The 13,606-nt window shown below is 55.5% G+C and overlaps 3 protein-coding genes across 3 annotated transcripts; 2 read left to right on the forward strand and 1 right to left on the reverse strand.

The window, feature by feature from the left end:
- Positions 1-2,597: 2,597 nt before the first annotated feature.
- Positions 2,598-4,123, reverse strand: ACLA_043430 (aminoacyl transferase sphA; the record flags this gene model as incomplete). Its single annotated transcript, XM_001275049.1, has 3 exons — positions 2,598-3,029; positions 3,074-3,216; positions 3,277-4,123. 3 exons carry the CDS (start codon positions 4,121-4,123, stop codon positions 2,598-2,600), a joined length of 1,422 nt encoding a protein of 473 aa, XP_001275050.1.
- A 359-nt stretch (positions 4,124-4,482) lies between these two features.
- On the forward strand, positions 4,483-12,149 carry ACLA_043440 (reducing polyketide synthase sphB; the record flags this gene model as incomplete). Its single annotated transcript, XM_001275050.1, has 4 exons — positions 4,483-5,120; positions 5,182-9,925; positions 9,990-10,283; positions 10,338-12,149. The coding sequence occupies 4 exons, from the start codon at positions 4,483-4,485 to the stop codon at positions 12,147-12,149; spliced, it is 7,488 nt and encodes a 2,495-aa protein (XP_001275051.1).
- Positions 12,150-12,620: 471 nt separating this feature from the next.
- On the forward strand, positions 12,621-13,601 carry ACLA_043450 (monooxygenase sphC; the record flags this gene model as incomplete). Its single annotated transcript, XM_001275051.1, has 1 exon — positions 12,621-13,601. One exon carries the CDS (start codon positions 12,621-12,623, stop codon positions 13,599-13,601), a length of 981 nt encoding a protein of 326 aa, XP_001275052.1.
- Positions 13,602-13,606: the final 5 nt, after the last annotated feature.

Below are 13,606 nucleotides of genomic sequence, written 5' to 3' on the forward strand. Positions count from 1 at the left end.
TTCAGTAAACTTATTGAAACTGGGCCAAGTACGCAACGAACAATACAGACCTCGTACGTGTTGGCTTTGTTGCTCCAGCTGAGCTTTGTTCAACTCGGCCTGGCGGAATTCGTCTTGGTATGTTTCTCTGGTCTGCACGGGATGGTGATCAACAGAGTCTGATGGAATGTAGACGATGCCTTGGGTTGGCTATGTCTGCTCCGGGAACTACTGGAAAGATTACAAGGGACGCGTGTTAGAAGAGGTGTGTAGAGTTTCGCTATAGATGGATGTCACTCCTAACAATGACCATAAGAACGATGAAACCACAACCTACGCAATCAACTGCCCTCCGGAAAGCTTCGAGTCAGCATGCATCTCGTTCAGTCCAGACGCAACATTCATTGCGGCCCCTAGTTGTAGGCCGGCCCCGTTCAAACCCTTCTGCTGCACCATGACTAACCTCATTACACTACCAGCATATGATATTATTTACAGTGATTCTGTCGAGTAGGTCCCATTCCATCTCAATCCTCACATGTAGCTCCATATTAATGGTGGCAATCAGCTATACAAGATCTGGCTGCACATTTTCCGGAGCCCCAACGCCTACCACCGCGACTTGCTCATATTTCCAATCCTATCGTATCGGCAACCACACCGTCAAACGCGAGAATACCTATGAGCTCCCCGGTACTGGTGTCCAAGAAATACATTCGGCTACCCTGACGGTGGCGGGAACTGGGCAATTTTCAATATGTCGCACCGCTCCTACTACCGCGACGGCGACGGATGCACCCTCACCTTGGGTGACAGATACTGTATTGGTAGAAACTGCCTCTACAGGCAGTTCTTTTTCTTCAAGCACTGCTGCCTCTACAAGCACTACTGCTTCCGGTAATGCTGCAGGTAAAACACTGGCACCGATGATGCTAATGGGTGCGATGGTGGCCGGTGTGGCGATGCAGGCGTAAATCTTTTTATAGTTTTTTCCTCCACCTTTTATGTATAGAGTACTATATGGATTCAGCCTTCAAACTCTACGAGCGCTCCAATAGAGTACCAAGATTCACGTCTCATAGAAGAGGATGAAGATCTCACATCCTTACTCTCAGCCGCCATCCAGAATAAAGCTACCAGTGTCAATCCATTCTGCCCTGGAGGCAACTCAAATAACATAGTTTGGCGTAATAAACCAAAGAGAGAAGCACGAAGCAGAGTACAAGAACCTGCATTCCAATGTCACCAGGCTGCGAACACTGGCAGCAGATACAAGTGCTATTCCAGGTATCCTTCCGTCCGGATTCGGATTCCACCAGAAGAATATAGCCTGAATTCCTCGGAAATGCCTTTCTCGCAGGGAAATCGCCGCTTGAATTGCAGTTTTGCGTTCAGAGCTTCAGCTAGCTACGCATTATGGGAGGGGAAAAGCTTCTCTCCGAAATCTGAGAGGGGAATCTTCTGCAATGCATCTCAGAGGAGGACACCTGCAGTGGGCATCTTTGTATCACACTTTGAGGTTTTACTACCAGGACTTGATATATGAGCACCTAGAGAGGACAAATCAATCAGGATCTTGGTGTCATTAGATCAGGCCGGGATCCTGGCACTGTTCACTGAACATTCAACATCCCCTGATATATATCAGATTCCCACCTCTGACAGGAGATTCTCAAGCTCTTCTATAGCCTCCAGTGTAAGCTTCTGTTCCACCTCGTCGACTTCATCAAAGCTGTCATCCCAGTCCCTTCACCCAGCGATCTTGTTGAAGCTATCAGCTGTTGGGGTAGATGGAAGCAGCCCGGCTAGACACTTCTCCACCACCACTCTGTACTTTTCTGGGCTGAAATCGTCCAGTAGATTGTCCTTGGTAAACTGATGTGCAGCATCAAATTTGCAGCCTGTCTGTGCTGGTATCCAGGGACGATGGACCCCGACGTCTTGTTCATGCAGATGACAGTCTTCGCTCGTAACCGAAACCACTTTTTTCAGTCGGTCCCAGAGCCCTATCTCGAAGAGTACCACTACCAGGCCCAGACTGTAGATGTCGTACCACTTTGATACCGTGCTCGGCGTCCTGCCGATTGCTTGTAGACAGGTGCGAGATATAAGTCTGTGAATTCTCACCTCTGTAAATCGGTCGAGACATAAGTAAGCACCAAACGATCGCGAGTAGAAAAAGCCTGCTAGCCATGGCCGTGTCATATCATAGTCCCGACTGCCCTCCTTGGCGAAGTATAGCAGTTTGTCTGGTCTAATATCTTTGTGAAGCCATTGCAGGTGGCTGCTCTAAACATGCACCAGATGATGCAGAAAACAAAGTGATAGCCTCAGCCTCGTCGCTGCGCCCCCGCAGCCGAGTCATGCTAGGGTGGTTATCTCTTTGATGGCGCTGGCATTCCGTTTCAATCTGTAGCCTCGCTTGGGTGGTGCTTAGAGAAGAGCATAGGCTGCAAGAAAAGCGAAAAACAGTGAAGATTGTCTGTGTTTCGAGGAGAAGGATGTTTCCAAAGATACGCTTTGTTTGGGTACTATACTTTGGTATATTGTGGGAGAAATAGTTCGTAATAATATGTCTATCGCCGGTCTCTTGATTCGTATCCCAAGATATTTACCGCTCACGCATGCGCAGCCATCAGCGCGTAGATCTCCTGCGCGGCTTTGGGTATCTTCCCTTTCTCAGTTCCCTCCTCGATATCGATCATCTCTTTCACAAAGCCAAAGATAGTCGCTACCAAGTAATCCACCTCTTCCTCCGTGTTACCTGCATGGATCATCACTCTAACGCGGGATTTGCCCTTGGGGACCTGTGGGTAGTCAATGGGCACTACTGCGATCTTCGCCAGCTGTAAATGGAAAAACAGCCACCAGTTGTACTTTTGCCTTGTCCAGATGGGCACAATGTGGGTGACGAAGTCCTGGGTCTCGGGATCGTAGTCCTCGGCCACTGGGATGGATAGCAGACCCATGTCATTGGCTGTTTCCCATAGGGGATCGGAGGTGATGGATTTGTAGAAATACTTGACAAGATGCTGAATGTTGTCCTGGGCCTGGGTTTTGTTAGTATTGACAGTGGGAGGGCTTGGAGACACACCTTCTGAGTGGCACCAGTTCGCATCAGGTTATAGGCTGCTCGAATGACGGCAACCGATGGGAAGGACGGCGCAGTGGTGTTGACCAGGGACCCGGCAAAGTTCAGCATCATGTTTCGGACAGTAGCGTTTCCAAGAACAACAGCTGTGCATGTTGTGTCAGTCATGGCAGTAGAGCAATGGGTCTTGCAGGTCATTTCCTTACATCCGGTACAGGCCAAGGCCTTGCCGCACGTATTCAACCGAATAGCAATCTCCTTCTCCAGGCCCAGATGCTTGACCAGACCAACACCCCTCTCACCTACAATACCAGTCGCATGCGCCTCATCCGCAATGAACGCAAAGTTCCCCTTGGGACAAATCTCCCGTGCGATCTCCAGCATCTCCACCAGAGGACACACATCCCCATCCATACTATACACCGACTCAACCGAGACAAGGATCGACCGTGACCCATCCTGCAGCATTGGCTGCGAGTCCATGGTCGACGACATGGCCTCGCGGAACGAATCGAGGTCATTATGCCGGAAGACAACCTTGGTCGTGGCCAACGACGACGCCATGCCCGTATGCGTGCTAAAATGCACCAGCTCATCATACACGATCGCGTCCCCCGGCCGCGGGATCGCCGTGTAGATGGCGATATTCCCGTTCGACCCGGAGTTGAACATCAGCGCCGTCTCCGCGCCCAGAAAGTCCGCGATCTCCTGCTCCACCTCTTCGATGTAATCGTAGTTCCCGCCCATCACGCGCGAGCCGCCCGAGTGCAGCGCGAAGTCTGGATGCCGGCCCAGCTCGGCTAGGAACTCCGTGCGTAGCTCGCCCGTGAGGCCGAGGGAGAGGAGGTCGTTGGAGCAGAAGTCGATCGCGTCGCCGGTCTTCCAAGTGTTTTGTCCGCGGGTGAGCATCGACTGCGTCGACCGGCGGACGTCTAGGGCCTCTTCGAGGTTTCGGTAGAAGGTAGGGGCGTCTTTCATGCGGGGTGCGACGGGCTTCTGGCTCTTGATCCAGGAGACCATCTCCGAGACGATCTTGCCGTTCGTGACTGTCATGTTGGCGAGGTTGGAGGGGTGATCTTCGACGGTGACGGGCAAGGCGGTGGTGAAAACAGAGAGAACAGTGGGAAACGATGTTCAGGAATAGCAACTCCATCCAGCGGTACTTCGTATTTGGACTGATTTAAGCATTACTTTGCTCGCATCGGCGTTCCGGCCCGAGATGAGGCTATCCGCCAACACGGGTTCCGGGCTGCGGACACGGGGAGGCGCATGGCCGATGCGGAACCCAGCTTGGGGGGGACATGCAAGGTATCGGCAATGGTTTTGTTGGATGTCATTGCGAAGTCAAATGCAAGGACAAATCCGGCATGTTGCAATGAAAACAAGCATCTTTCATCTCTGATCAACAACAAATGACTATGATAACTCTTGAAGACACCAACGGCCTGAACGGCCATGCGGTGCAAATGGATTCGAATACCAATGGACATACTACCAACGGTGTACATACGAACGGCACCAACGGCGTCAACCATGAGGTGCATTATACCGGCCAAATCCCCATCGCCATCTGCGGAATGGCCTGTCGTCTCCCCGGCGGCTTGACGACACCTGATGAACTCTGGGACTTCCTCCTGGCGAAGAAAGACGGACGATGCCGTGTCCCCGAGTCTCGGTATAACATCGACTCCTACTACTCAGACACAAAGAAACCCGGCACCGTCTCGACAGAGTATGGGTACTTCCTCGACGAGAGCGTCGACGTCGGCGCCCTCGATATGTCATTCTTCACCATGACGCGAACTGAGGTGGAGCGAGCAGACCCTCAGCAACGACTGATGCTGGAGGTAGCACGTGAGGCGTTTGAGGACGCCGGCGTGACGAACTGGAGAGGCAAGACGATTGGCACATATATTGGCAATTTTGGAGAGGATTGGTTAGAGATGCTGGGGAAGGAGACCCAGCCATGGGGTATTCATCGGATATCCGGCTCGGGGGATTTCGTCGTTGCTAATCGTCTATCATATGAGTTCGATCTGCAAGGACCGAGGTATGATCTTATTTCGCGGAGCGACAGATGCTTTATGATATCAGTACTGACAAATCAACAGCATGACAATCCGCACTGCTTGTTCTTCAGCCCTGGTGGCTCTGAACGAAGCCTGCGCTGCCATCAGCAGAGGCGACTGTGAATCGGCGCTGGTAGGCGGAGTCAACTTGATCCTCGCTCCCGGCATGTCAATGGCAATGCAGGAACAAGGTGTGCTGTCAAGTGATGGGTCGTGTAAGACCTTCTCCGCCGATGCCAACGGGTATGCCCGCGGCGAGGCAGTTACCGCAATTTTCATCAAGCCTCTGGCCGATGCCCTGAGAGACGGCAACCCGATCAAGGCTGTGGTGAGAGCCACATCGCACAACGCAGATGGAAAGACACCCACGCTGTCTCAACCCAGCACAGATGTACAGGAAGCGCTGATGCGGAGGGCGTACGAGCTCGGAGGCATCACCGACTTTGGGGAGACCGCTATGGTTGAATGCCACGGCACCGGCACGCCGACGGGTGATCCCATCGAGACAAGAGCAGTGGCTCGGGTGTTTGGTGAGAAGGGCGTGTATATTGGATCCATCAAGCCCAATCTCGGACATACCGAGGCTGCGTCTGGCCTGGTATCGCTGCTGAAGATGGTGAAAGCCCTACAACATCGCGTTATCCCGCCAAACATCAAATTCACCAGCCCTAATCCCAACATTCCGTTCGAGGACGGTAAGCTTACGGTGCCTACTGAGGCACTGCCTTGGCCCAAGGACAGACTAGAGCGGGTCAGTGTCAATTCGTTTGGTATTGGTGGTGCAAACGCCCATGTCATCCTGGAATCGGCCGCTACCTATAACGTCCCGGCTGCATTTCATGAAACTCCTGAGACACCACAGCTGCTATTATTCACAGCCAACTCCTCCAAGTCTATCACACGGCTGGTCGACGACTACAAGGCGTGGATCGAGCAGAACCCGGACAAAGTGAGTGATCTCGCCTATACCCTGGCGCGTAGAAGAGAGCATCTACCCCACCGAGCATTCGCAATTGTCAACAGCGGGGTGATCGAAAATCTCTCCCAACCGGTAAACTCGAAGTCAGCGAAACCGCCCAGCATCGTGATGGTCTTTACCGGTCAGGGCGCACAATGGCCCCAGATGGGGCGGGAGCTGCTGCGGTCCAACCAAGTGTTCAGATCCACCATCCGGGCCCTCGACCAGCACCTGCAGACCATTGCAGGCGAGAAGCCCCAGTATTCAATCGAAGAGGAACTAAAGAAGCCTGCCAAGAGGAGCCGCCTGTCTCAGGCTGAGTACTCCCAGCCGCTCTGCACTGCGATTCAGATCGCACTGGTTGACACTCTCAAGGCTGCGGGTATCGTCCCAGAGGCTGTTGTGGGCCATTCCAGTGGTGAGATAGCTGCTGCCTACGCCGCCGGTGCACTGACAGCTGGTGAGGCTATCACCGCTGCCCACCACCGCGGAGCCGTGACAAGCAGACAGAAGAGGGTAGGGACCATGGCAGCGATCGGAATGGGCTGGACAGAGACTGAGAAGTACCTCGCCCCGAACGTCGCGATTGCCTGTGACAACTCGCCCAAGAGCGTCACGATCTCTGGCGATATTGACGCCGTGAAATCGGTCGTTGCGGCTATCAAAGACGAACAGCCACAGATGCTGGCCAGACTCCTCCAGGTCGACAAGGCCTACCATTCATACCACATGAAGGAGATTGGAGACGATTACCAGGCCTTGATTGGCGAGGAGGTTATTGGTAGGGCACCGTCGGCGCTCTTCTTCTCCAGTGTGACCGGAGGTCTCCTGAGTGCGGAGCAAACCATCGGATCAAAGTACTGGCAAGACAACCTGGAGTCCCCGGTACGGTTCCGCGAGGCCATCACAGCTATTCTGAAGCACGACGTTGGAAAGAACGCCGTCTTCCTGGAGGTCGGTCCCCATGGCGCTCTCGCTGGACCATTGCGCCAGATCTTCACGCAGGCTGCGTCGCCTGCACCGTACGTAGCCGCCATGGTGCGCAACCAGGACTGCACCACATCCTTTCTCTCCGCTATTGGCGCCCTGCACTCACTCAACGTCAACGTGGACCTCGAGGCACTTTTCCCCACGGGCTCCTGTCTGTCAGACCTGCCGCGCTACCCCTGGAACCACGAAGGTAGCTACTGGTACGAGTCCCGCCTCAGCAAGGAATGGCGCAACCGCAAGGCTCCACACCACGATCTGCTCGGTGCGCGCGTGGCCGAGAGCAGCGACAGCGAGCCTGTCTGGCGGAACTTGTTCCACGTCACCAACGCGCCATGGATCCGCGACCACAAAGTCGGCGAGAACATTGTCTTTCCGTTCTGCGGATACATTGCCCTTGCCGGCGAGGCTGTGAGACAGCTGACTGGCGTCGAAGAGGGGTTCAGCGTGAGGAACATCATTGTCAGCACGGCGCTGGTGCTCAGCGAGGGCAAGCCGACGGAGATGATGGCCAGTTTCCGGCCGCACCGGCTGACAAACTCGCTGAACAGCGCGTGGTGGGAGTTTTCCGTCTCGGCGTACAATGGGCGGAACTGGACGAAGCACTGTACGGGAGAAGTCTGTGCGCAGTCATCGGCGCCTGAGCAGGCGCAGGATCCAGAGGCCCTGCCACGCAAGCTGAATGTGAGGAAGTGGTATGAGAAGATGGGCAAGGGAGGTCTCAATCTGGGAGGTTCGTTCCAGACTCTTGAGACGATGTCGACGTCGACGGCCGATCAACGGGCTGTGGGCAAGGTGGCCAACGGACGCCAGGGCGATGAAGCCAACTACTATATCCACCCTACCGTCCTTGACGGAACCCTGCAAATCCTGGGCGCCGCAGCGGTCAATGGCTACGGGCGCAAAACCAAGACCTGGCTCCCAACGAGCATTGACAAAATCACTGTCTTTCGGTGCGGATCAGACCTGACGACTAGTGTTTCCGCCAAGCTGTCAAGCAACTTCTCAGTTGTTGGAAACGGCCGCTGTACGTCCGGTGGCACAACAGTCGTGGAAGCCACTGGCATCCGCATGTCACTTGCCGACGGCGCCGGCCTTACAGACACTCCTGACTCTCACGCCGCCTCAAGATGTGAATGGAGACCTGACATTGACTTCTTGAGCGTCCAGGAGCTGCTTTCCCAGCCGAGCGGCCGTGCCGACTACTTGCGCCTGCTGGAGGAGCTCGGAGATATCTACCTGCTCTTGTCCCAGCACCGCTTATCCGAATCGCCCAGCAATTCGATCCACCCGCATCTGCAGAAATACATCGCCTGGGTCGGCGCTCAAATCGACTCGATTGCCTTCAGGCTGCCGTCGACATGGACAGGCCTTGACCACGAGGCAATCTCCGCTCGCATCGACAGGATTATAAACGAGCTGGCAGGCACGGCAGCCGCACCGGTCGCCAATGCCCTGCATCAAATCTGCACAAAGATGGACCCCATCCTCTCCGGCGAGGGTCTAGAGAGTATTCTCCCAGAGGGCGCGCTGGCCCAAGTCTACAGCTTTGCAGGGCAGCTTGACCGGAGCGAGTTCCTTCGCAATCTGAGCCACTCGAAACCGAACATCCGCATTCTGGAGATCGGAACGGGCAAAGGCGGATCTTTGCACAGAGAGATTCTTGCGGAGTTGACTCGACCTGATGGAGAGGTGCTCTGCGCCAAGTACACGCTGACTGCTCCTGGATACGTGGTGGCTACATCCCAGGAGAAGCTCTTCCCGAACATGGAGTTTGCCAGCCTGGATATCAGTCAGGATCCGTTTGACCAGGGATTCGAGGAAGGTGTCACGTACGATCTGATCATTGCTGTGAATGCTCTGCAGGACGCCGAGGACGTCCAGCAGAGCTTAGCAAATGTGAGGAAGCTTCTCCGCCCCGATGGGAGATTGCTTCTGCAGGAGCTGTGCCCGTCATCCAGGTGGCTCCCGTATATACTCGGCGTGCTTCCAAGTTGGTGGTCCGGCTCTGCCGATGGGGTAAGCGATTCGGCGTATCTGAGCACGGAGGCTTGGGAAGAAAAGATTGTTGCTGCTGGCTTTGGCGGCGTCGAGGCTGTGGCTTCGGATGCAGAAGCCCCCCATCAGATCACGACTACCATGATCGTTCACCAAGTCCAGGAACCGCCCGCGAAGGAGATCACAGTCCTGCTCGAGGAAGATGGACCTGCTGTAGCTCAAATTGTGAGCCAGCTAGAAAGCCAGGGCTACAAAGTCACAAAATGCCAACTACACGATGTCGCCCCAGCTGGCCAAGACGTGCTGTCACTACTGGACGTCGAGAAGCCGTTCTTTCACGAGCTCGACGAGGCCCGCTACCTGTCTTTCAAGGCCTTCCTCCTCGGACTCCAGGAGCGCGACGCAGGCATGCTCTGGGCCACACATCTCATCGACATCGGCTGCCACGATCCCCGGTATGCGCAGGTGCTCGGCTTCGCCAGAACCGTCCGCACCGAGCAGCTCGCTGAGTTGGGTACTTGCCAAGTTGATTCTTTCGTCGACCCCAAGTCCATCGGCCAGCTCATTCAGGTACTTGGAAAGTTCCAGACCCGCCAGGGAGACGAGGAGCTCAACCCGGACTTCGAATGGGCTATTTTCAATGACCGCGTGCAAGTCGCACGCTTCCACCCCTTCGTCCTCGCCGATGAGCTTCTTGTCGCGGAGGACTCCAACGAGATAGCCACGCTGAATGTTCGTACCCCAGGCCGGGTGAACAGTCTGCACTACGCGCGTCATGCACGAAAGGATCTCGACGCGGATGAAGTGGAGGTGCAAGTGCACTCTGCCGGGCTGAACTTTAGAGTACGTCAAGCCATGCGTTTCCTTTTCGCGGATGATATTTGGCGTTCACTAACAAATGTTCTAGGATATCCTCGTCGCTCTCGGCATTGTCGAACTCCCCGTGCGTCTCTTCGGTATCGAAGCGGCGGGCATTGTCACCCGCGTCGGAGCAGACGTCAGCCCCGACGACCTCCAGGTCGGTGATCGGGTGGTCTGCTTCTGCAGGAAAGACGCCTTTTCGACTTACACGACCACGCTGGCTGCTGTCTGCGTGCGTATCCCCGACCGCCTCACCTTTGACCAGGCGGGCACGATGCTCATCCCGTACTTTACGTCGATTCACTCGATGGTGAACGTGGGACGCGTCACTAAAGGACATGTAAGTGATCGTATCCTACACTGGCTAAGCGCTCACTGATACAACGGCATTTAGTCTGTCCTGATCCACAGTGCATGTGGTGGTGTCGGTCTGGCAGCCATCCAGGTTGCCCAGATGCTGGAGGCCGAGGTCTATGCTACAGTAGGCAGCGAGGAGAAGGTCAAATATCTCGTAGAGAATTACGGTATTCCACGGAACCGACTCTTCAACTCCCGCGACAAGTCCTTCGTGGACGGGGTCATGCGCGAAACAAATGGCCGTGGAATGGACTTCATCCTCAACTCCCTGTCTGGCGAGTTGCTGCACGCTACGTGGAGCTGTGTCGCCGAGTTCGGCACATTGCTTGAGATCGGCAAACGCGATCTGATCGGGGACGGCAAACTGGATATGAAGCCCTTCCTGGCGAACCGCAACTACTGCTGCGTCGACATCGACGGTCTCTGGAAGAGGATCCACGTCGCGCGTGCGCTGATCTTCTCCATCCTGGATTTCTACGACAAGGGTCATATCTCGCCGCTGCCGACTACCATCTTCCCCGCTGCTCAGACGCAGGATGCATTCCGGTTCATGGAGAAGGGCCAACACATCGGCCGAGTTGGCGTTTCGTTCAAGCGTGCTGATGGTGAAGCCGAGCTCGCACTCGACACTACCAAGAGATCCCTCACTGTTTCGTTTGACTCTGCCGCGTCGTACCTCATGGTCGGTGGGCTCGGTGGAATTGGCCGCGCCGTATCCACTTGGATGGTCGACCACGGGGCCCGCGAGCTGATCTATCTATCCCGCAGTGCCGGTCTGACGTCAAAGGACGACGCCTTTGTCGAAGAGCTGCACAGCATGGGCTGCGCCGTCACGCTTGTGGCCGGTGATACCACCAAGCTCGAGGACGTAGAGCGGGCCATTGCCGCGGGCATGTACCCACTCAAAGGTATCGTCCAAATGTCGATGGTGGTAGCCAACGAGAACTACACGCGAATGAGCTTTGACGAGTGGACGGCGTCGACGGCACCCAAGGTGCAAGGAACATGGAACCTGCACAATGCGTCTGTGTCCGCGGGCGTGGATCTCGACTTTTTCGTGATGTTCAGCTCGGTGTCCGGTATCGTCGGACAGGCGGGCCAAGCCAACTATGCCAGCGGGAACAGCTTCCTGGATGCGTTCGCCCAATACCGGAACGGCCTGGGTCTGGCTGCCTCGGTGGTAGACATGGGCGCCGTCGAGGACGTCGGCTGGATCTCAGAGCACCAGGGAATGATGGGTAAGATGTCGCGGAGCGGCTTCAAGCCCGTGCTGGAGCAAGAGGTCATCGATGCGATGGCGATCTCGATGCTGGTGCACAACAAGCCCAACCCAGCCGTCGAGGAAGCCCTCGCGACCACATCCAAGAACGCTTCATATTTCGTGCACAAAAACACCTTCCTCGTCGGCCTCGCCTTGCTCATCCCGCTGCACGATCCCAGCAACTACGTGATCTGGAAGAAGGACCGCCGCATGGCGTCGTATCACAACAACTCCACTGTTGCCGCCACTGCAGCTTCAACGGATGTCCTCAAGTCATACCTGAGCAGCGCCAGAGCGGATCCGTCGATGCTCAAGTCGGTTGAGGCATCGAAGCTCTTCGCGGTGGAAATCGGTAAGAAGCTGTTCGATCTGCTGCTCAAGCCGCAGGAGGAGCTGAACACCAGTTGGCCGCTGCTCGATCTCGGCCTGGATTCGTTGGTAGCGCTGGAATTACGTGCTTGGATCAAGCAGGTCTTTGCCTTTGATCTTCCCATGCTGGAGATGATGAGTATTGGGTCCTTGGATATTCTGGGCCAGTATGCCGCAAATGAGGTTTACCGGATTGCGACGGAGCAGAACGAGAGCTAGTCTTTCGATTACGGGGCTATTTACTGGCGATTATTCTGTAACGATGCGATTGAGAGTTTCTTCTCTCTCCTATGTCTATAATCTATTGTTTGAGTATCTATTCATTCATGTTACTGTGACAGATCTACCCTAGTGCAACTATATATCTATCTCTCTTGGATATCCGGGCACTTGACCACTAGAATTCTCATTTGTGCTGTTAGCATCACATATATTTCCCATCTTCACTTCCATGTTTCGTCTAACAAATTGACCTTACATCGCTCTATGCTTCAGCATCGAACGAACACAGGCGACCGGAATCCGCAAGCCCGGGGGCAGCGCAGGACGGGACCCGATCTGACGACGCAGGTTGCTGCACAAAAGCCCTTGCAGAGAAAACCTCATGAAGGCTTCAATCTACAAAGCTATTCGATACAAAACCTCTGTACAAAAAATTCATCCATCCCAGTGTATTTCCTTTCCAAAACCATGTGGCGCATTCCAACCGACACCCCCCAGGTCGCCGTGCCTAACGGCCTCACCAAGCTGGCCGAAGTGACCGCCGACACTCCCCTCGACGAAGTCTTCGCCCACTGGAAGGAAAGCGGCGGCATCATCCTCAAAAACATCCTCACACCAGCCGAAGCATCGCAAATCACCGTCGAGCTCGCCTCCCGCCTTGACTCCGTCCAACGCGGCTCCCGCGTCCCACACCCCGACCTCGCGGCCTTTCACGGCCCCAAGACCAAACGCGCCGGCGACCTCATCAACCACAGCGCGACATTCCGCGCCCGTATCCTTGATAACGACTTCATCCACGCCATCTGCAAGCGCTGCTTCTCCGAAGGCGGCCACAACGGCGACTACTGGCTCTCCGCGGCCACGACCCTCCACGCCGGCGGCCCGCAGCCCGCCCAGGTCCTCCACCGCGACCTCACATCCTACCCGCCCTACGCACAGCTCGGCCCCGAGGGCACAGAGCCGCAGATCAACTTCCTCTTCGCGTTTACGCCCTTCACGGCGGAGAACGGCGCCACGCGGCTCATCCCGGGGAGCAACAAGTGGGCCTTCGACCAGCGCGGGAACATGGCGCAGACCATCCCCGCCGTCATGGACACGGGCGACTGTCTGCTCATCGGTGGGAAGGTGATCCATGCGATGGGCGAGAATACCACCGAGACGGAGCGGCGGTGTATCCAGTTGACGGTGATTCCGAGTTTCCTGACACCGTCGGAGGCGCATCCGTTTATCATCACGCTGGAGACGGTGCGCACGCTGTCGAAGCGCGCGCAGCGGTTTGTGGGCTTTCGGTCGCAGTATCCTCGGGGCTCGCCGGGGTTGTGGACGAAGGATTATATCGAGTTGGCGTTGCATTTGGGGTTGGATGATCTGCAGGGCGCGATGGAGGATTTGCAGGATGTGCTGAACCAGCCGAAGCAGTGGGATACGATTGATTATGATAAGTCCTGAAATGT

The sequence above is a fragment of the Aspergillus clavatus genome, genomic scaffold (genome assembly GCF_000002715.2).
Source record: "Aspergillus clavatus NRRL 1 1099423829792 genomic scaffold, whole genome shotgun sequence".
Classification (NCBI taxonomy): Eukaryota; Fungi; Ascomycota; class Eurotiomycetes; order Eurotiales; family Aspergillaceae; genus Aspergillus; species Aspergillus clavatus.